Here is a 22,839-nt window from a genome sequence, read left to right as displayed (position 1 = left end):
TTCTGAAGGGAACCACCACCACTTGTTGCCTCCCAATTCCCAATCTGGTCAGCCTATATAGGCCACCATTGTCAGTGGTATCAAAAGCAGCACAGAGGTTCAGGAGAATCAGCAGGTCACACACCTTCTACTGAACTTTCTGTGTCAAAGCCAGGCCAAAAAAGGATTAAGAAAATCAGTTTCATTGAAGAGTTGATGCAACTTGCACAGCAACCACCAGCTCAATCATCTTTCTCAATAAAAAGGCATTTATCAGAAGGGAGACCCTGAAGAGCCTTTAAGGAGCCTTTAGGACATGGGAGAGTCTCACGTAAGGGCAGAGGGGTCAGGATATGGGGTATACAGAGTGGGAAGAGGTGTCACCGCGATTAAAAACAAAGCAAAAAACAAAATGCACCAGTGAACCCAAGGCAGACCAAATACCCGGCAGCTGGCAGTTGCAGTTTTGGAGAATCCGCTACTTTTCAGCCTGGTGCACACAGTTCTGCGTGAAGTGGAAAGCGGCACACCCCACCACGCCTGCAGAAATCTGCCCCACAGAGGGCCACCACGGGCTTGGCTTGGTGCACATTTCTAGAGACGCATCCACGAAGCGCTGCAAGGCGCATCTGTGGGTGCTGAGCAGCACTGAGGGGGGCGACAGGAGTTCATGGGGGGGTCTGAAAGGAGGACCCGCGAGCCCAACCTGCCTTCCCGCCTCTCGCTCTCTCACCGTGCAGGCTTTGCTGACACCGCTCCAGAGACTCCGCCAAGCCCGACTCCCCTCCGGCCTCCCTCATGGAGGCAGAGTAACTCGGCGAGCTTCCCCAGGCGGGTCTCGGGCTACAAGCCGCCGCTCTTTCCGTGGCCCCGACAGACTCCTGCATTAGGAGGCGTGTGAGGTAAACCTTTTTCTAGGCTTTCCCCGGTGGCTCTCGGTCGCTGTAGTCCAGCCTTGCTCCTACTACCGCTCAACAGTATGGGAACGCTGACCGCGGAGGGACTACAACTCCCAGGATGGGGAGCGGCGCGCTTCCGACGCCTCTCACGAGGAAGATCGTTGCTAGACAACCAAGCAACGGTCTTTTTCTAGGACCCGCTTGGTGACGGAGGAGGAGGGCGAGGAGGCCCTGCCCAGGCCGGCCACGAAGCTGGCGACAGGCGGCAACGACATCTCCCCCTGAGGCAGACGGGAAGCCCCGCCGCCTCGCGCGGCGCTAAAGAGGCAGAAAGCGTTCCAGGCCCCCCCTGTCCGGCATGCAACGCGCCATTACTATGGCGTTACGCCCACAAGGCTTCGCCGCAGTTGCTTCTGGGAGTTGTAGTTGTTTCGTACCACAACAACGTAGAACAATACGTCTGCGGCTGCCAGCGGTACCACAATAGGTGCGTTCATCCTCGTTTGAGGTCGCGCGCACAATACATCCCCCCGCAACCCAACCGCGCGCTCGGGCGCGTTTTTTTACTCTTCGCTCACGCCCACCGCAGAAGCAAGGCGTGTGCAGCGATCGCATAGGACAAAATATAATGTGTCTCGTCTTCCAAACTCTACATTTCTATTTCTCAATGGAGAGGAGACTATTATTATTAATTATTATTATCATCACCTCTGCTCCCCATTGTCTGGAACAGGACGCCTGCGCAGTGCGAGCCTGCTCCCTCGGAATCACGCATGCGCAGTGGTTCCGTTCTGGGGCGATGCAAATCCATTCTTTTCACTTCCCCTCCCCCCTCCTCTCCCTCGCTCTCTCCCCGCGCTGGCGAGCTGAGGCGGCGCCTGCGCAATAGCTTCCCCCTGTTCCGCGCCGTTAGCCGCTATATGCTGGGAATAACGTTCGAGCGGTTGCTTACACAGCCAGAGCGGCACTGAGAGGCGGGGAGTCCGCGAGCGCCCTTCCCCTCCTCCTCCTCCTCCCTCCGCGTCCTCCTCTCTGTGGAGAAGATGGTGGGCCTGTGAGCCAGCGCTTTTGCCTTTCCCAAGCGGGGTGAGTGATGCTGCGGGCGGGGGGACCCCTCCGCCCGAGCGCCGCGGCGCCTTCCCTTCCCCTGGCCGGGGATGGAGCCCTAAATGCGGCGCGTTGTATGCCTCCCGCTCCGCCTGCTGCCCTCGCCCTCCTCCTCCAGGGGAGGCGGGTGCCTCGCATGCCCCTCAGTGACACTGGCGCTTCTTCCAATGCTACGTTTCCCGTCGGGGGCTTTCTGCTATTCCTGCCCGCTGAGCATTGTCCCTCTGGGACTCCACATAGGAGGCTGCGGCTGCTGCACGGAGGCGAGGGGTGGGGGTTGCAATGGCCCAGATTGGATACAGATGGAGCTGCTAAAACCACCGTTTCCTCTTTCCTCCCCTTCCTCCTCCAAGATAACAAACCTTCCCCCCGGGCGCTCTCTCCAGTGGGGTGGAGGCTTAGAGCCCGTTCTCTTCTCGTCAGCTCGCATACGCTTCTGCGTGGAAAAAATGTCTAGAAGGGGCGTGAGTGCAGCTTCTTTGCTTTGTGCCTTTTCTTCTGGGATCGGTTTCCTTCTTTCTCTCTCTCTCCCCTCCCTTTCCACTGTGGATTCTCATCTGTCTGATTCGTTTTACGGGCCCTCGTTTAGGAAACGACAACAACGACAAAAACCACCTGGCCGATAAATAGAAAAGGCGTGTGTGTGCAGCAGCAGTAGTAGTAGTAGTAATAATAATAATAATAATAATAATTTGAAGCTTCTGTTTTTCAGCCTGGCATGCAGCACTGACTGTAAGCAGCCTTTATCTAAAACGAGGCATGGATTTACATTTCTATGCACATTTTCTCCCCCCACTCCCTTCTGCTGATGTTCCTTCTGATAATTGTTTTGTGAATTCGTTTCCGTTGTGGTCTTCTGTGTATGAAAAGGATCCCTAGGGAAATGCATATGGCTTCTCGAAAACTACACAGACCAGGAAAGTAACGGCCTTTTGTGGAAGGCATCATTGCAAGTCATTCATTTTGTGCACGAGTGAGATATGTGTAGTCATAGCAGCTTTCTTGGAAGTGAAATGGATTGGTTACAAAGGCAATAAAAATCTTAGCCTAGTTTTCAAATATCCAGTATTTTGTGAAAGAGGAAGCTGACTGGACTGAAAACCATATGACAGCTCTACAGATGAGCCTTCTTTTGTGATCTCATCCACTCATTGCTTGGAGCCTGATGCTAGAAATGGGGGAAGGGAAGAGGAGTGTTTCTGCTCAAAATTGTGTTCTGGTGCATTTATGATTCACTTAATCTAGTTAGTCTCCAGGATCAGGCATGATGTTGCTTCAGCATCTGATCAGGAAATTGTTAAATACATTAAAAATGGCCTGTAACTGTTCAGAATATGATACTTGCATGCAGTCATTGCAGTGTAAATAAGGTGCTGTTTGAGCTACTTGTTCGCTTTTAAACAAATTTTAAGCAAGTTCTTCCAACAATATTGTGTATAACAAAAGCAAGTACAATATGCTGATAAAAACAGAACAGAACTTCAGAGTAACCAGACAATGTGTTATCTAAAATGGAATCCCTTGGATTCAGTTGTTTTCACGTTCATTAAGTGCAAAAGATATTCTTAATAAAATATTTATTTGAAGCAATGCACTCAAGTTCCTAAACTATGACTAGGATTGTGCCGATCTGGTGTATCTCTACTCTGCACTTGAAAAGGGTATTCTAGGGCAATTAATTATATTTAACATAAGATTATTTATATACATCTGTTAAATAACTTGGTTGTTGTTTTGGACACTCTGGCCAGACTGGTGTGTGTAATCCAGCAACAAAATTCAACAATGCTTGAATAATTTGTACCATGGGTGCTGATAGCAGCTGCTTCACTTTCTTACTAGTAGTCTCACTTTAGAATACTTCATCTTTATGGAACTTTAAAAGGTCTCATAGTTCATAAAGTCTCCGGTTTTTTGAGGGGTGGAAAGAATGTCTGTAAAGATAGTGTAATTAGCATAAATTTGAAGCTCTTGTTCTGTTTTGAGATCTGCAGCTCCCTAATTTCCTACAATGTGCACAAACAATGTTGTCATTTTCTTTCCTCCCTTTCCTTTCCACTTTATATATTAACCATATCTCATTGTCTCTGCTGTACTTCTTTTATTTAAATGCCTGTGTGACTTTACATATTCCCATTTTTGTCTAGAGAAAATGGTAGAGAGCAGCTCCACACTAAAAAGGCTGATATCTGTATCCCTTTTTAAAATTCTACCTTCATGACTATCACAACTATTACAGTGGTACCTCGGGTTACATACGCTTCAGATTACATACGCTTCAGGTTACAGACTCCGCCAACCCAAAAATAGTGCTTCAGGTTAAGAACTTTGCTTCAGGATGAGAACAGAAATCGTGCTCTGGCAGCGCGGCGGCAGCAGGAGGCCCCATTAGCTAAAGTGGTGCTTCAGGTTAAGAACAGTTTCAGGTTAAGAATGGACCTCCGGAACAAATTAAGTACTTAACCCGAGGTACCACTGTACTATTCTTAATATAAGTTTGTGGTAAATAGCATTTTATACTTGTAATTAGGTTCTGATTGGCTCAAATCAAGGCCCAGTGCTTGAGTATTAATGTGTTTTGAGTGACAGATCTTACATTTGCCTTTCCATGAACAAGTACTTAAAACTAAGAATCTGTACTGTGTATTAGTAATTTAGACTATACCCAAAGGTTTGTTTGCAGTGTTGATGATGAAGCCTCTGTTGAAGCTTTCCTAATGTCATAGAAGGGTGAGGTGGTTAGAAAGTATGTTTGCCAGTAACTGAGTTGCTCAAACCTTGGAGGGTCATAGAAAGCAAAAGAGCCTTGCGAAGGCAGGGAATTCCACAGAGAAATCACCCACCCTTAGCACCCGCCCTTTACCCATTGGCAGAACCTAAGATCACCCTCAGATAGCAAGGCTGGCAAATGCCAAGACTGGCAAACGCCAAGACAAAACTCTTCTGACAAGTATTTGTCCTCCAAGCCATTTAGGGTTTTAAAAGTAAATCACAACACCTTATATGTGACTCAAAAATGAATAGGTGGCATGCAGATCACAGATTATAGGTGTAATATATGACACTAAAAGGCATGAGTTTACCAGGGCATGGATCCCTGTGGCAAGACTTTCCCGGTCTAGAAATCATTGTTGCTGGAGGTCCATCTGGCCCCATGAGCGCCCAGTGACAAAGATGGATCCAGAAATACTCCCAGATTATGCAGATCTTTCAAGGGGAGTGCATTCTCATCCAGAACAGGCAGCCTTATTTGCATCCAGCTTCACTTCATTGGTCCTCATCTAGCCCATTATCATCTCCAAACAGTGGTTTTAGTAAGATACAGGATAGTATCTCTTGGATCCTGGACACTGGTGATTTTCTAGTTTCTCAGTCCTATAAGAAGCCTACAGTTATAAATATAATACATTAATTATAGTGCCATTTATAATCTTATAAGTCAGATCCCTACATGGTTCTCTCACTGTTAACATGGTGTTTAATAAAAAAAATCCTTCCAGTAGCACCTTAAAGGTGCTACTGGAAGGATTTTTTTTATTTTGACTATGGCAGACCAACACGGCTACCTATCTGTAAATGGTGTTTAATAGATAGCTATGATTCATGATTTATGTTTATTCTTTGATATATATGTGTGTTAAATACTAATTCCCTTTTAAACTGCTTTTTTAAAAAAGAAAATACTGGCGGAATTCAGTGTTGTTCTAAGGTACTCATACTGTCAGGACAAACATTTTGGCTTGCCAGACAGACCAGTCCCCACCCCCACCCCCGTGTGCTGTTCCATGAGTTCTCAAGATCCCACTTGAGCCAATTTCAGGGAGTGAGGAGGGTGGATGATTTCTGCTGATGGGACTCATTAGTTGAATCCCACCCATTGAAAGTAATTGAAATATTAATGCCTTTTTAAAACAAGCAAACCCCCCACCCTGCTTACTACAATCCTGTAAGGTGTATATGCTACTGACATTAGTATAGCACAAACTATATGGATGGGGAGAACTGGCCAAACTAGACAATATGGATGGTATTCAATTAAGTTTTATTCAGAGTAGACACACTGAAATTAATGCACCTAACTTATTAATGTTCATTGGATGGAAGTCAACATTGCCCTATGACAATTCTGCCTGTGGAACAATCTCTCTCCTCGCATGTGTGCTGTTTCAGTACCAATTTGGGGGGTGGGTGCAGGGGGAGGAGATGAGGGCAGTCCTTGCATCAAGCTTCTGGCGAGGCATGTTAAGTGACTCCCATTAATTTTAATGGGTCTACTCTAAGTAAAACTTACTGCAAACCACCCTGTGCTTGCTTTGTATCTGTGTCCCTAAGTACAAGGTTTTAATCACAGATTTCCAGTTTAAGGGGTCATCTGGATTGGGACCCTAGAATGGAAACATGCTCCCCATGTTGGCAATTTGTGTAAAGAACCAAGCAAATACCCTAAGGGCACAGATATAGAGCTCTAAAATACAATCTGGCGTTGAGTGTTATGCTTAGGATTTCCATATTCAAAGGTATTTTGCCACTGAATACCAGATGCTGAGAAACAAGAATGGGGGAGTGGCTGTTGTTTCATGCATTTCTTGTGTATTTCATGGAGCATCTGCTTGGCCTCTGTGGAAAACATGATACTGCAGTTTATGGGTCTTTTGGTTTGATCCAGAAGGCTTGCTGTTATGCTCACCCCTACCCAGTGAATTCATAGTTGAGCTGAAATTTGAGCTGGGACTTCCCAGGTCATAGCTCATGCTTGCAATCACTGTGCTATATTAGCTCTTCATAAATGTTACCAGCACTCTGATAAAACTTCAAGACTCCAACAGAATTAGAGAGCTTGAAGAAATCAAATCAAAATGAGTCCAGACCTGCATGTCAAAAGCAGCCTCAGAAGAAGAATTTCTCCTGCTGAAACACAAGTGCCAAGGCAGTTGTTTCCAGGGTTTTATTATTATTATTCAGCCAGATATTATAGCAAAGCATAATTTGTGATAAACAGAAGGTAATGGTCATTGCTTTTCCTCTTGAGATCACTGTAGCCAGAGATGGGGATGCTGAACAGACAAGCAGCTCTTAATTCCATGGTTTGGAGTTACCGTACTTGTTTTATTTTATTTCAACAATTTATATACCAACACCCTAAGTCTCTAAGTGATGTACACTAATGTTACAGAATATATGATAAAGATAAAATCAATTAAAATTAACCATGAAATCAGAGGAAAAAAATGCTTGAAGTGCCTGTTGAAATCTTCACCAAGGACTGAAAGTTCAAATGAGTGGTGTCTCATCTGATTTTAGCTGGGAGGGAGTTCCATAGAAATGGTCCCATATCACTGAGCACACAGCTCCTGGTGAGCATGAGCCATAGAGGACCACCAACAGTGACTCACACAAAGACCACAGTGATCAGCCTGGAGTATAAGGGAGCAGGTGATCACATCATGGTTTCCCTTTTTTACTATAGTTTTAGGCAACACCCACCAATGAACAATCTCCAGGTAATGCACTGTTTGTAAAGTGGGACCTTTTTGTATTACAATTTTGGCAGTGTAGTTTTCAATCCCTTTCTTAACGATCCCTAACACAGAATTATCCCTTATCATATTTTAAATTTTCTTCATGTTACACATTTTGTCTTACTGTGAATGTACCTATTACTGTGGTTTTGCATATGTTGTACACAATAAAGAGTGTAATAGCTGGAAATATATATCCAAGCTTTACTATATCTTCTCTTTCCAGTCTTTGCAATATCATACCCTTTGGTTAATGAGAGGTTCAGAGAAAGTTTATTGTAGCTTGAATTTGAGCAGAAAGAATTCACTGCCAGAATTAGCTAAACCTCTGCGCGTGTGTATGTGTCCATGTCCATATATGTGTTTGACAACTGTCGCTTTTTGGGAATCCAAATAATGAGTGGTTGTACTACCTGCTTAATAGATTACTTACTTCAACTTTGCTGGTTATATATCTCTCAACAAACAAACCAAGACACCATCAATCTTTAGCCTGCTCTCATTACAAAAAAAATAGACCCTAAAGCCAGTTATGAGCTATTTTTCATAAAAATGCTGATATTACACAATATATTCTCTTTCAAAGCTGTTGCCTTCATGTTCTCATCTACCCACAAGTCACACTATTTATCTTCTAGGAGTATATATCTTTTACATTTCTCCCTCATTAGTTATCAAGTAGTTGATTAATATTCCTTGTCATAACAGTTGCACAACCTGTGATTCAGGTCTTGTGCACAGGTGATGGCCTTCTTAGGATGGTTTTATGATTGCATTCAACATGCTTTCAATTATTTTCATCTTCTATAGCTGTGTTATATTAATGGGCCATTCATTGCCGACTTAACAACTTTCGATATAACCTTATCCGTTCTTTCCAATAAACTGCTACATATATTGATTTTGCAGTGTGATCAATTCAGGCTTATAGTCAAGCTGCCAAAAAAACTTCATTCAGTGTAGGAACTGTCTTTCAGTAGGAACTGTGTCCTACTAGGAAGAATGATTACCTTTGGGCAAATAAATTTGTAAAAATAGTTCTGAATTTTTTTGTATTAGCCAAAAAATTGATTATACAGTTTGAAGAGAAAACTTGAGGCACAGATAATGCCTTCTGTTAAATATATTCTTCATTGTTGATGGCTATTTTGCAACTAGAATGGTATCATTTGGTTAAATACTAGAAAATAGTGTTATGGTATCCTGCAAATTAACCATTTAAAGAGTGGGTATAAGGAAAACCATGATGTGAGTGCCACTGCTGTGCTTGCAATTATTTTGATATTTTGAAAAAAGCAAATTTAAAATTATGTTTATAAATGGACATATTGTACTTTAATTCATTAGTGTCATATTAATATTTTCTTTAAGGTAGTTATAAGGCAAATTTTAAATTCAAGTAAATACATTACCTTCATTTAAAATTCAGCAGAAATACCAGAGGTTTATTTCTTAAGCATACTGTTCTATGTGCGTCACTTAGCATGTTTCATTTTACTTATATTTAGTAAACAAACCTAAAAACTTTGAAAGTTTGAAAGTCAGACGTCTAATATCCTATTTGCAGTTGGCATCTGTTCTCTCTTAATGAATTTGTGAAATAGAAAAATTTCCATGTGAAAAGAAAGTACTGGGATTTATTTATTTATTACCTGCCCTTCACTCTAAGGTCCGAGGGTGGGTTACAGCATTAAAAAGAATATTAAAAACAGCTTGAGAAATTTTCTGTCCCCCATCCCTGGTGGGACTGATTTTTAATTTTGTTTCACATCATTTCTAGTATATTTGAGGACCTCCAAGAAACACATCATTCCTATGTGGTCAGAAATGCTTTAAGTTAAACATCAGAATTTAGGGTCCTGGTTCCAGAAACAGCCACTGTTTTGGGAAAGTTCTGGGATGTTGGCAAAGAGGGCAGCAGTCTTTTGTTTGTAAAGAAGAAGGGAAGTGGGCATCAGCAGTTAAACATAGTTTCTGCTTTTGAGTTGATGTAATTGTGGCCTGGACTTCCTTTCTAATTCTGGTGGTCTTGTATGAACTAAAACATGTTCCTATGAGGGACAATAAAGAAGTTTTGTGTCTCTGGCTCAAATTGGACTGTAAAATAGTTGCTTAAGCTTCTGCTTAATGATCTGGTGCTTTAAGCTTCAGTACCTTCTTCAATGGGACGCGGGTGGCACTGTGCGTTAAACCACAGAACCTAGGACTTGCCGATCAGAAGGTTGGTGGTTCGAATCCTCGTGACGGGGTGAGCTCCCGTTGCTCGGTCCCTGCTCCTGCCAACCTAGCAGTTTGAAAGCACGTCAAAGTTCAAGTAAATAAATAGGTACCGCTCCGACGGGAAGGTAAACGGCGTTTCCGTGCGCTGCTCTGGTTCGCCAAAAGCGGCTTAGTCATGCTGGCCACATGACCCGGAAGCTGTACTCCGACTCCCTCAGCCAATAAAGCGAGCTGAGCACCGCAACCCCAGAGTCAGTCACGACTGGACCTAATGGTTAGGGGTCCCTTTACCTTTACCTTTACCTTTACCTTTTACCTTCTTCAATTATTTTATTATGAATACTAGCTAGAAGGCTTATTGGTAGGCATAAAGGAAACCTATTTATTAATCATATCCCATGCTTTGTAGGTGAAATAATGACCAGAACATAGAAAAAAAGGGCTGTCTTTTGCTCAACCCAACAGACTACAACATCTATAATACAATGATATATCACTTGGTAAAATACCTTCCTCCCATTTTTTTTTTGTAAAAAAATCCAGGTGTTAAAATTTGAGATTAGATCAGGTTTGAAATCTGGGTAATATTCTCCAAAATTGGGATGTCTTGGCTGATTTCTGAGCTTAGAGAATTTGATCTTAGACACACACATTGAACAGTCACAGATTATTTGCAAGCCTCACAGATATTTGGCCAGGTGAAGCATTTTGGGCAAATAGACTGTGCTTGCAAAAGAAAACTGCTGGTGGAGGAGGAGTTAACCCCACAGTTAGATTTATTGGGGAGCAGGGGTGCAGTGCTCAGCACTTCCTTGAGGTGAGTATTACAAGCTCTTGAAGCTTGTATCTGGGCCAAAGCCAAGAAAACATGACATGGGGTATCAGATGTGTCTGGTACAGTTAAGCATTGGGATTCTACACCTAGAAATTTCTGGCAACGTGAGAAGGGTTTTGGTTATCCTAATTATCCTGTTCTTCTGGGTCTTGGGACCTTCAGAGAAAGTAGTAAAGAATACCAAAGATTCTTCCCATCATAGTTGGGATAAGGTAAGGTAAATCAGGACCCTGGGCAGCTCCCAGTGGGCCCTGCTAGCTGTTCTTGAGAAGGTGTCTGAATAAAGGCTTGGAAACATCTGAAGCCTTGATAAGACAGGCAGGGCTTGATCTTCCCGTTGTTCTGCCTCCCCTGTGAGAGCTGTTTGCAATTTTTTAAGGGCCCATGGTCTATTCTTCAGTTACACGCTCATGCATTATTGTGGAGCAGGAGTGGGTGACGCTTCAGGAGAATAATTGTTAGGACTTCAAGGGTTATGTAAGAGCCACATCCTCAGACCAAGGCAGTGTAGAAGTAGGTGCTATGGGGTGGCTGGTGCATCATCTCAATTATTCAATTGTAGATTGTTTGTTCATACTGTCCAGGGTACTACTTGGTGTGGGAATTAAAAACAACAACAAATAAATCTGTGTCGGGTGGATTGAGGCCAATGCATATCACATAAACTGGAAGGGAAATAAAAGAAAAGAACCTCAAAATAAATTCGAAAACACTGTTCCTATATTACTGAGGAATATTGGTGGACACATGCATTTGGTGCAAAAGAAATAAAGTTATGAAAATCCCTGTATATTTGTTTAATTTGATAGAAGAAACATAATCTAGTCCTGTCAATGAGAGATCAGGTGGAAATGTACCTTGGGCAATTGAAAGAAAGCTTATTATGTCATTGCATGGCACAAAGTGCATGCAGTAATCTGATTACCTTTAGATGCAGTAGCATTTAAGTGAAAAGAATTAAAGACATAATCTTGACCTTACGAACTTGAGCAGGGAAATACAGATGTATTACTGATGGAAGTGATATCCATTCTAAGGTGTTTTCAGTATTATTGAGATAAGTATTTCAGGTAAGGTAAATTGGGGAAAGTTGGATATACTGTGGATTCATATCAACCTACAAGGTGAAAAATATTCGTAATGGCAAACTAACAGGGTATGTGAGATTTTGCTGGTGATTAATATTGATACTTTTTTTATTTAGATAGATATAAATTATTTTGCAAACAAGCTAGTAATAAGTAACAAATCTGTGTTGCATAACTAGAATTTACATTGTTAGGAACAGTATTATTTTAAGGTTCCTATCTGCTTGTGTAAGTCCCAAATTCTGCTTTGAAGAAGTGATTAAAGATTATCCATGAACTAAAATTAGTTTTCAAATTGAGCATGATCTTTATTTCAAGAAATTGACACCAAGGCCCGAGAGAGAAGCATGATGAATTTAGGCAATTATAATGAGTTTGCAAGATCATGCATCCTTACCATTTCTATCTCCCCCTTTCTATGTATACTTGTTTTGGTAATAGTAACACACATGCATACCACAGAACTGAATTAAGGCAGTGGATGAATTAGCAACTAGCTGACCAGGTTGGGTAGTGGGATTAGCTGCAATCCCTTGGCCTCTTGGTCCCTAAATCCCAAATAATGTGTATGCATGTATCAGGTCTAAGTCTTAGGTGCCTCTTCCTTGTATGTTCACTTTAATTTATCTCAAGATGCAGATCTACCAATTAAGGCTTTTAAAAAATCAGGTCTTGAATAATTTAGGCAGAGCTGAGAATGCAATAGGCTTTGAGTTGGTCTTAAGAGATGAAATGGGATACATTTAAATAATTGGCCAATGATGAAGTCTTTGTCATGAGAGCAGTAAACAAAAGGAGATGTCAACTATAATTGAAAAAAAACAGATACTTCAAAACAGATGCCGGGTGTGTTCTCATATGCTCTTGGTGTGTGTTATAATTCAAGAAATAGGCTAGTTTTAATATTTGCCTTGAGAAGAGTCTTTTTCTGAACTACTTTGTAAAAGAAATATGCATTCTTACTCAGTACTTGCATCAGCTAAATATTGCCTAATAGAATAAAAACTCATAAACATGTTTCTCCCTCACTCCTGCCTTTCTAGATAGTTGTACTGGCATGTGATTCAAATTGGAACAGATTTGCAATTGTGTAAGTTTTGTTGAAGCTAGTCATTACCAGTAAGGGCTGCGCACCAGTCAAACTGAAGGGTAGTCAGTTTATGGGTCATTATTAGAAGCAGTCAAATCTACCCTGAATACTCTGTAGGTAACAGTTTACCTATTTTTATTTAGATATCGCCATGCTTTTATGTTTGCCCCTGACTGCTGTAGGGCTAGAGACAAGCTGTCTTCTGCCATTTGTTACCTAGGGCAGGAGTGAAGATAGCTTGCTTGCTAGCTTTGCTCAGTCATGAGCAATGGTACTCTCCTGACTATAATTGTAGGTATCTCCAGACAACAGCATAAGCGATCATCAGTGATTCGGGCCATTGCCTATAATGCATAGAGTGCTGGATTATGGAGACAGGTTCAAATTTTCATATAGGCGTAAAGTTGATTAGGTGACATTTAGCTTAGCCTACTTTACATGTTTCAATGCTAGGTAAAACTCGATTTTTGGTGAGGGTCCTAAATGTTGCTGCTGCTGCTGCTGCACCAAATGCTCCAAAGTAATAGGAGCAGCTGCTTCACACTAAGTCACCTGTCTTCAAGGCTTGTGGACTTTTGATCATGTGTATTTGTGTTGGGAGTGGGGTAATTGCTGTTTCTAACCCCCAACCACAACCACAGGCATATTCTGTGGTGGTGTTTTCATATTTTAATAATTTCATTGATAATATTTTAGCTCAAATATTGGCAGGCAGAGAAGCTGTTCTTTCCAAACTGGGTTACACCCACAGAATGTGGAGTTAAAGTTCTGAATTATGTGGATTATATTGGTAGCTTTGCAGCTGTTGCATCATCTGTTTGACACACTTTTGAATAGAATAATTTATGTACAAAGCAGCTAAAGAATGTAATTCCCAAAGCTGTAAAAACAGTGCCCCGCCCTTCAAATGAAAACTGCAATACATGCCAAAATATAACACTTTTTTATTAGGTTAGTACATTCCATTAAAAGTGTGCATGCATTGATGTTAGGTATTTAAATTCAGTGTGATGTCACCTGCATTTTTATGTTACTGTTTCTATCAGGGAACCAAATATAGCTCTTTTAGGAATTTTCAATTTTCTGTAGAGTGACAACATTGGTCCATCTAGTATTTTCCTCGCAATGCATGTTTGCACTTGATAATTGGTAATAGACTTGACTCTTCCATTAAAACCTACTTGGCAGAACTGGGGAAACCTTTTCAGCCCAAGGACAAAAAAGTGGACAGAACAATGGATATGACACCTACCTTTGTACAGTAGACTACATTTCAGTCACAGGGTTTTATATATAACAAACCTGGCTTGCCAACAGTGGGGTTGCTGTTGGGTGAGGAGGTTGGTGCAGTATATGCATGGTAGTGGAGCCAATCCAGCACTCCTGCACCTCTGCACACATAGTGCACACACACATGCCCATCCGTGTGTGCTAGAAGCATGTGCTAGAAGAATGAGCACAGTTTCAGGACACATTCCAGCCAGGCAAAATAACTACAAGGCATAGTACCTGGGAGGAGTGTGTCCTAGGGGAACGTAGGTGTGGTCTGGGGAGGGTTCAAGTGCCTGATAATTCAGCTCCAGATCCTGAGATTCCCCACCTGTTCTATGGTTCAATCTTACTGAACAGGTGTGGATTGGACCACAAGTACCACTGTGACCTACTTAATCGTAACTATGCATAGGATTGTGTTCTTGGTTTCTCATTCAACCAGCTTTTATACAGTAGGTTGATAAGAGTTCTAAGAAGACGTTTAAAATATGTATCTGGGTTGCAAATCTGTCACTATTCTGCCAGTTTGCTTATTGCTAGGTGTAGCAGTAAAGTTAAAGTCTGCTGTCAGCCTTTTATCTCTGCAAGTGCTACCTAAAGCTCCTATGACTGCCAGGAACAAAAAATATACAAACCCTTCTCAGGTGTTTTAATTTATTCTGTTCATCAACAGTTGCTTCAGTGCTCTGATTAATCAGTCCTGACCTAGTTGTTTCTGTTTGTTTATTTATTTTTAAAAAGCCTTCCTGTTCAATCTCAATGTATAATGTTATTTGGATTTACATTTTTAGATTTAATATGTTTCAGTGCTAGTATTTTTGAAATCTTGCCAATTGCTAAAAGTATAGTCTGCTTGTTTGTTTGTGTTCTTCTTCCAGATCTTTTAGATTCTGCTCTATTTTAAGTCACAGCACAATATTTGTTTCAAAATCCACAGTAGGAGAATACCTTTATTAGGTCAACCAAAATGCCATACAGTAGTGAGCAAGATTTTGAGCTGTCCCAAAATCAGGCTAGGTGGTAAGCAAAACACATGGGCCCCTGTAGCAACACTGTAGCATGTGGCACACTTCTATTCAGGGTTAATGTCATTTCATTCCATTTCATCCCTACTATACTAACTTTCCTCCCTACCCCATCCAAAACTCAGCATTGCATGCTGACTGAGCCTGATCGGTTCTCATGGGCCTGTTTCAACGATTTGTATATGATTTTGGTGGATACTGTGGGGTAGATGTACTTCCGTCTCTGCATCAATCTGTAAATGACCTACCTTGATAATGAGAGAGATCAGTCTTTGCTCTCTCTTTTTTAAACAAACTTTATTCAAAATTTTAAAAGCAGTTCTAAACTCTTGAAATCTGTATGTGTGTTCCCTCCCTCTCTAGCCACTTTGTTCCATTTCCCCTACCAGAACTCATAGTGTACAAAATAAAGGGGTGCCATAATCTTTTTCTGACTTGGCTTGGCTTTGCCTTTGGTAGTCACAACATTGTTAGTCAATTTCTCAAGTAAGGCAGCATTCCAAAATTTTCTCTCGTCAGTAAGCATTCTATGACATTGAGTTTGTACGGAGCTATTTTTGGGTTTCCTTCCTTAGGTATTTTTCCCTAAAGATTTTTGGAGTTTTGGAAAATCTTGGGACTATCCCAAGTGTACTGATACCTCTCTTGTGTGTGAGTGGTAGCATTTTAATTGTATCCTCAAGAGCATGAGAAGTCTTGAAGCAGAAATCATTACTTGAAATAAATTTTGCCATATGTTGTTAAAACATCATCTGCTTACTGAAAACCGATGATCAATTTTTTTACAGCTTTGTAAAGCTACTGAACTTCTTTCATTCATCCATATAAATTGAAAAAATCTATAAGGAGAAACTGTCTCATGTTTATGCATGCCAGCTACACCCACACAATAATAAGAAATTTAAGCTATGATCTAGCTATGATGTTCACAATTAGAGAAGGGAAAGCCTGGGAGGGACAGAAAAATGGGGGGGGACCCAGGTTTCTTTCAGGTTTTTCCCAAAGCCTTTGGGGGGGGAAATGGGGGGACGGGACTGGTCCCGGTCCCCTCCCCCCAATTTTTCCGGGTTCTTTTCCAGGCCTTCCCATCTCTATTCACAATGCAATAGTGTGTGGGGAAAATGTGTACATTTTTCATGTACCATATTTATGTACATGTATTGGGCAGCTGTGGTTGATAGCAGCAGACTCCCAGTGTGTGATACGTGGAAAAATAGATGGGTGTCCTTCACACATGATGGTGTGCATGTTTATTTCCTTGCATCTGTGTATGAAAAGGCAGTTTGTGAAGCTATCCTTATAGCTGATATAAATCTGAAAATCATGTGTTAGTTGTGTTGTCCAGCTTCTCTGTGTTGGAAAATATAGAAACCCTATTAGGAACAAGAACTGAAGATAAAAATAACTAGAGCCAGGGCTTTCTCGGCCGCGGCTCCAATCTGGTGGAACGCTCTATCACAAGAGACTAGGGCCCTGCGGGACCTGACATCTTTCCGCAGGGCCTGTAAGACAGAGCTGTTCCACCAGGCCTTTGGTCAGGGCGCAGTCTGACCCCCTCCTCTGGCAATCTGCACAGAATTTTGCTTAACGGTTGCCATCAATTTGATTTTAATTAATTTTTATAATGAAAGGTTTTTAGAATGTTGGATTATTTTGATTGTTGTTAGCTGCCCTGAGCCCAGCTTTGGCTGGGGAGGGCGGGGTATAAATAAAATTTATTATTATTATTATTATTATTATTATTATAAAATATTTCTCTCTTTATCTGTTTCTTATTGCAGGATGACGTAGCCTTGTGAGGATTTATCAGCTAAGCAGAAAATGAGCTTAACATCTTGGTTTTTGGTGAGCAGTGGAGGCACCCGTCATAGGCTGCCACGAGAGATGATTTTTGTGGGAAGAGATGACTGTGAGCTGATGTTGCAGGTAATTGTGTCAGTTCTCTCAACTGTGAAATGCTGGACGTTGGGATTTTATACCCTTGATACATATTTCTTTTTGAGGATTATATTTTGAAATGTTAAGTGTTTTGCTGCTCCAGTCTTTAACCTCTAATAAATTAATCTTTCTTCTACACTGTGGAGCAGGATTATAGTGACTGCATAGTATTAGTTTGCTTTAGTTAGTGGACCTGTGCACATGGCATGAGTCTGACATGTGGCTGCGTAATAAACGTATAGACCTATGGACCATTCTGATCATGAAGTGAGCACATAACCTCTCTTTCTGTCTACAGAGTTAGCCTTCAGACAAGCAGGAAATTGGGTAGCAATATGAGAATATTTGAGTTACATTATAGTTGTGAATTAATTCCTGATTAAAGTTTGAGGCTCATAGAAATGTAAAGGTCTAGAAAAAAATCAGGATTAAGCCCTTTCCTCGAGTCCTGAAATAGAAAAAAATTAAATCTGAAAACACTTTTTTTAAAATAATGAAACACTTAGCTCTAAAAAGTAATTTTGTTAACACAGTAGCAAGTTCCAGAACAGTACATATATTAATTTTGTAGCAGTATGGAGACTAGCAGATATATTGTATCTTAAGCATTTGTCAAACAGAACCCTTTTCAAAGCCTTTGAACTAGAGCAGGCATTGGCAAACTCGGCCCTCCAGAAGTTTTGGGACTACAACTCCCATCATCCCTGACCACTGGTCCTGTTAGCTAGGGATGAAGGGAGTTCATCTGGAGGGCCGAGTTTGCCTATGTCTGAACTAGAGACTGTAGGCTACACATCTGTTTGTCTGTAAAATGCAGCAACGCTCTTTGTTATACAGTGGTAGCTCTAGTTACGAACTTAATTTGTTCCAGAGGTCTTAACCTGAAACGGTTCTTAACTAGAGGCATGCTTTTGCTAATGGGGCCTCTTGTTGCCGCTGTGCCACTGGGACACGATTTCCATTCTCATCCTGGGGCAAAGTTCTCAACTCAAGGTAACGCTTCCAGGTTAGTGCAGTTTGTAACCTGAAGTGTTTGTAACCTGAGGCATTTGTAACTCGAGTTACCACTGTATATCCAGTACACACTGCTGCAGATCTGTTTGTTCCAAATTTCAAAACAAATTAGTAGTGCTATAGACATGGCTTCAGTGTTTGATTGGATTATTGGAATAACTTGTCGTCCGGAAGCTTTGCAAGGAGATCTAGGCTAATGGTAGTTCCAGAAGTGCAACTCTTCAATTCATGGAGCAACTACCCTGTCTCCCACCCTTCATGTTCCTAGTACATTTTTTTTGAGGGAAGCATAGGAAAATAGCATTTTTCCATGACTTCAAAACTGAATCTTTTTACATCTTAGTTCACATGTTTTGTGAAGTAAAGTTGGCTGCCACTTAAATGTTTAAAGTAGAACATAAAAGGTAAAGGTAAAGGTACCCCTGCCCGTACGGGCCAGTCGTGTCCGACTTTAGGGTTGTGCGCCCATCTCACTTAAGAGGCCGGGGGCCAGCGCTGTCCGGAGACACTTCCGGGTCACGTGGCCAGCATGACGAAGCTGCTCTGGCGAGCCAGCACCAGCGCAGCACACAGAAACGCCGTTTACCTTCCCGCTATAAAGCGGTACCTATTTATCTACTTGCACTTAGGGGTGCTTTCGAACTGCTAGGTGGGCAGGAGCTGGGACCAAAAGACGGGAGCTCACTCATCCCTGTGGGGATTCGAACCGCCAACCATGCGATCGGCAAGTCCTAGGCGCTGAGGTTTTACCCACAGCGCCACCCGCATCCCCTAAAGTAGAACATACTCTGTATTAAAATCACCTCTGTACTAAAAGCATCTTTGTAGCTTTTATAATTATGAATCACCATCTAAGTAAGGCATCAAAAGCAGTGTTCCATAGCAAACATTTACCTACATCTGAGTGTCTTCGACAAAGAAATATAAATTATTAATATGGATAAATAGCTGTAAAAATCTTAAGTGACCAGTCTCTGCTGGAATGTTGAAATTAGGCTAGGCAGCTGTGTAGGCTACTGGGAAGTCTAGTAGTACTGCACTCAGTGAGCACACGCAGCCACCATCAGTGTAGTGCAGTATAGTCTGAGTAACTCGCAGCAATCAATCTGTGTGATCTATAGGTGGCTAGATTTGACTCAAGCAGATTTGTGCTGTTGCCAGTTAAACACATATTTTCAGGTAGGCACTTACAGTCTTAGAATTATAAAGTAAGAATCCCATTTTCTAATTTCTCTAAATTACTGAATCACTGATAGAACCTCGTACCTACGGGACCGCCTCTCCTGGTATGTCCCACAGAGGACCTTACGGTCTTCAAATAAAAACATCTTGGAGGACCCAGGCCACAGGAAGGTGAGACTGGCCTCAACCAGAGCCAGGGCTTTCTCGGCCGTGGCCCCAGTCTGGTGGCATGCTCTGTCACAAGAGACTAGGGCCCTGCGGGACTTGACATCTTTCTGCAGGGCCTGCAAGACAGAGCTGTTCCAACAGACCTTTGACCAAGGCACAGTCTGACCCCCTCCTTCTGTAATCCTCATAGAACTCTAGCCCAGTGGTTGCCATTAATTTGACTCTGAATTGATTTTAGAATGAATTGATTTTAGAATGTATTTCAATTAATTGATTGTGCTTTTATGTAAACTCTGTTATTTTTACTGTTGTTAGCCGCTCTGAGCCCGGCTTCGGCTGGGGAGGGCGGGATATGAATAAAAAATTATTATTATTATTATTATTATTATTATTATTATTATTTACACTTCATAGAGGTACTCAGCTATGTCCAGATTAGAGGGATGGTACTCTAGTCAGCCGCTTAGGGCTAAGCAATTTAGTCATGACTGATAGATCTCCGTTGAGGGTATTGCAGATTCAAAGTTTGTTTCTCAGAACAGTTGCCGTGTACTACTCTGTGTTGGAATCTCAGCCAGGTTCAGACGATCAATTTAATACACTGAAATATGAACAAGCTTCTTAGCCTTTACTTTTTTGAGCATTACCTGATGTTTTCATACAAGTAATTTGGCACAGAACTGGTTCAGATGAGATGAACTTAATAAGTCAAGATATGAACAAACATTTTCCATGTGCACCTTGTTTCCCCCTTTGCAGCATGAGCAAACAAGGAAGTCTTCACTTTCCTTTTTTCATCCAATTTGGGAAATTGGGAGTATTTAATATCCTGTCTTGGTCTGAAGCTGGTAGCCAAAGTTTTACAGTTTGATGAGATAAGCTGTGATTAATCATATGCTTCCTGGTTAATCATGCCTCATAAGAGCAGAGAAACAAAGGGGCTGTGCACATGTGATAAAGGCTTGTTCATATCTCAGGTTATGGGAATCTTCAAAATTTGGAGGTTAGACTGCTGTTAAGGATGTTGGACAAGGTCTCCAAATTTGTTCCAATGTGGTACTCCAAATTAACACCCAACAGGGTAAAAATTCTGGTTCAATTACTGAATATTTTTTTAAAATAAAATTTAGTATGTTCAGTTCATCTGCATAGCTGGGAGAATAGAGGAAGCAAGTTCACATTACCCTTTTCACTACATGCTATACTGATGAGAACACTATTTAGAGAGTATTCTTGATTTTCTGTTAGATAATTGATTGCCCACAAACCTGTTTTCATGACTATTCAAGGTTATTAAACAACGAATATTTCCTATTTTCTACTGAGTTATCTATTTTAAAAGAACAGCTAGCTATAGAAGTATTCCCTCCAGATCTGACCATTTTCACTGTTTTGCTGAGCTTCCTGATAGTCACACTACCTCTCTGCAGATTATGCAAATCTCAGCCTTTAAAATAAACAGCTTTTCTGGTAATTGTCACTGTCAGCTGTTTTTGAACAATTCCATTGGCTTTTATTTTTAGCCCCCGTATCAGGTTAAATTTCCCTTCTCTAACCTTAAAAGCCCTTCACAACATTAGCCTCATAACTTTTTCCTAGTAGCTTCATGGTGTCCTTTGAAACAACTAGGATTTCTTAATTCCTTACTTTAATGCATATTTATATTAATACGAATTACAATGTTATATTATCTTCTAAATATTTCAGTCACGTAGTGTGGACAAGCAACATGCTGTAGTCAACTATGATGCCTCTACTGATGAACACTTGGTAAAGGATTTAGGCAGTCTGAATGGGGTAAGATAAACGTGACGGTTCTGTTTTCAGGATGTAGTTCAGCTTTAACAATTTAGAGAGCTCTGAACAAATATTTGTGATTACTTTGTTATGGAGATTTAAGTTGAAAGAAATGAAGAATCATGACTTTAAACACTATACCCTTATGGTATATTACAAATTGTGTGTGAAGCACCCCACAGTTTTAGAAAGGCAGGGCTTAACCTTTAAGCAGATCTTTGATGTCTACAAGGAGGCAGGAATCAGCAAAAAAACACACACCCAAAAACCCCCCACCCATATTCCACTCACAGAAGCATCCAGTTCATGGGGTTCTATCCTAGATCCAGTCTAACAAAATCATAAATGTCATGTATCTTTTGAGAAAGGTACCTTGCTATTGTGGGAACAGCTTGTGTTAACACAGCAAGTTTATAGCATATTTCATTAGCAGATTCATTGTAAGTAATTCATGATAGGCCCAGGGCATGTTGGCATTAAATAAAGCCAGATCTTTATATATTCACATATCCTTTCTGAATTTTTTATTGGGCAAGTAAGGTTGATTCTGTAATATTTTCAGCAATTGAATAGTGACATGTGGTACCATGACTTTACAAGAAGAATTAGATTCACATTTAGAAGTTCATTACTGGTAGAAGGTATAATATGTTTCTTCTTTTTCCACCAGACATTTGTGAATGATGTTCGAATTCCAGAACAGACATACATCACTCTAAAACTTGATGATAAATTAAGATTTGGATATGATATCCTTTTTTAAAAGAAGGAGTTAGTGCTACGTTTGGCTTTTTAAAAAGTTATTGTTCCTGAATTTACATATTAACAATTCTATTTAATTTTTTGGGTAAGCTGTTCTGGGTGCTTGTAAAAGAGTGGGGTGTGAATGTAAATACTGAATAACAATAATAAGAGAGTAGAGGTGCATTTCGGAATTCACAAACCAACTAGTAGAAAGAAATGGATTAAAAATCTTATCTCTGAAATGTTGAGATAACTAAAAATGAATTGTCATGGTTGTTAGTGTAGCAATATGTTAAGGCTTTACTGGCAGACGCCAGGTATACTTGAAGAGTTTTCCACATAGTCGTACAGATTCGCGAGGTTGTAGCCAACACTATGGTTCTGCTCATGCAACAGAACTTCCCCCTCTCCTCTACCTTACAGTTGCTGCACAATAAAGAAGGGACTAAATTTATGAATATTGAGGGGACCGGGGGGGGGGGGAGAGCAAACAAGCAACTCTCAACTTTACCTGTTTTATGTTTTGAATCAAGTTAAGGTTTGGTTTGATGTCAAAATTAGGCAAATACCTAAAATGCTCTTATATTTTGCTGTTATGGGCATACATAGTCATTGGTTGACAGTAACTGGAATTATTTTGCTTATGCTAAACATTCACATCAAATAAATTTGCTAGCATAAATTAATGAAGAACAATATAATAGAATATATTATATTGTCCCCTTAATTCATAAATAGGAACAATGTCATTCTAAAACTTGGAGGCTGCAAGCAATATTTTGCTCCCCAAAACATTATACTTGTCATAACATTTGAAGTTTCTAATGGACTTGGACAAATATCACTAAATTTCCTTATCACATTATACATACCAATCTTTTTACTGTAGTCAGAGGAGAGATGAGAGTTCCTGAAGAAGCCCTTAAGGTATGCATTTTCTGTCACTTTTAACTCTTGATAGC

The 22,839-nt window shown here is 41.0% G+C and overlaps 2 protein-coding genes across 10 annotated transcripts in view; one reads left to right on the top strand and one right to left on the bottom strand.

Moving 5' to 3' along the window:
• The window catches only part of SDCCAG8 (SHH signaling and ciliogenesis regulator SDCCAG8), an 84,435-nt gene extending 83,082 nt beyond the window's left edge, over nt 1-1,353 (bottom strand). The window contains exon 1 of the mRNA XM_080997697.1: nt 713-1,353. Within this exon, the coding sequence (XP_080853823.1) occupies nt 713-866 (154 nt within the window). The 5' untranslated portion in view covers nt 867-1,353. The remainder of the gene's footprint in view (nt 1-712) is intronic.
• A 421-nt stretch (nt 1,354-1,774) lies between these two features.
• The window catches only part of CEP170 (centrosomal protein 170), a 71,235-nt gene continuing 50,170 nt past the window's right edge, over nt 1,775-22,839 (top strand). For 8 of the 9 annotated variants that reach the window (XM_080997624.1, XM_080997622.1, XM_080997623.1 and 5 more), the window contains exon 1: nt 22,747-22,804. In XM_080997624.1, coding sequence (XP_080853750.1) covers nt 22,778-22,804 — 27 coding nt within the window. In that variant the 5' untranslated portion in view covers nt 22,747-22,777. Of the gene's footprint in view, nt 1,965-16,815; nt 16,961-21,043; nt 21,134-21,803; nt 21,883-22,745; nt 22,805-22,839 lie in introns of those variants that run through there. The other variant, XM_080997625.1, reaches the window with a different exon arrangement.

This window comes from Podarcis pityusensis (genome assembly GCF_964106645.2).
Source record: "Podarcis pityusensis genome assembly, chromosome: 3".
Taxonomy (NCBI): Eukaryota; Metazoa; Chordata; class Lepidosauria; order Squamata; family Lacertidae; genus Podarcis; species Podarcis pityusensis.
Note: the sequence above shows the minus strand (reverse complement) of the source record. Positions and strands in the feature narration are given on the sequence as shown.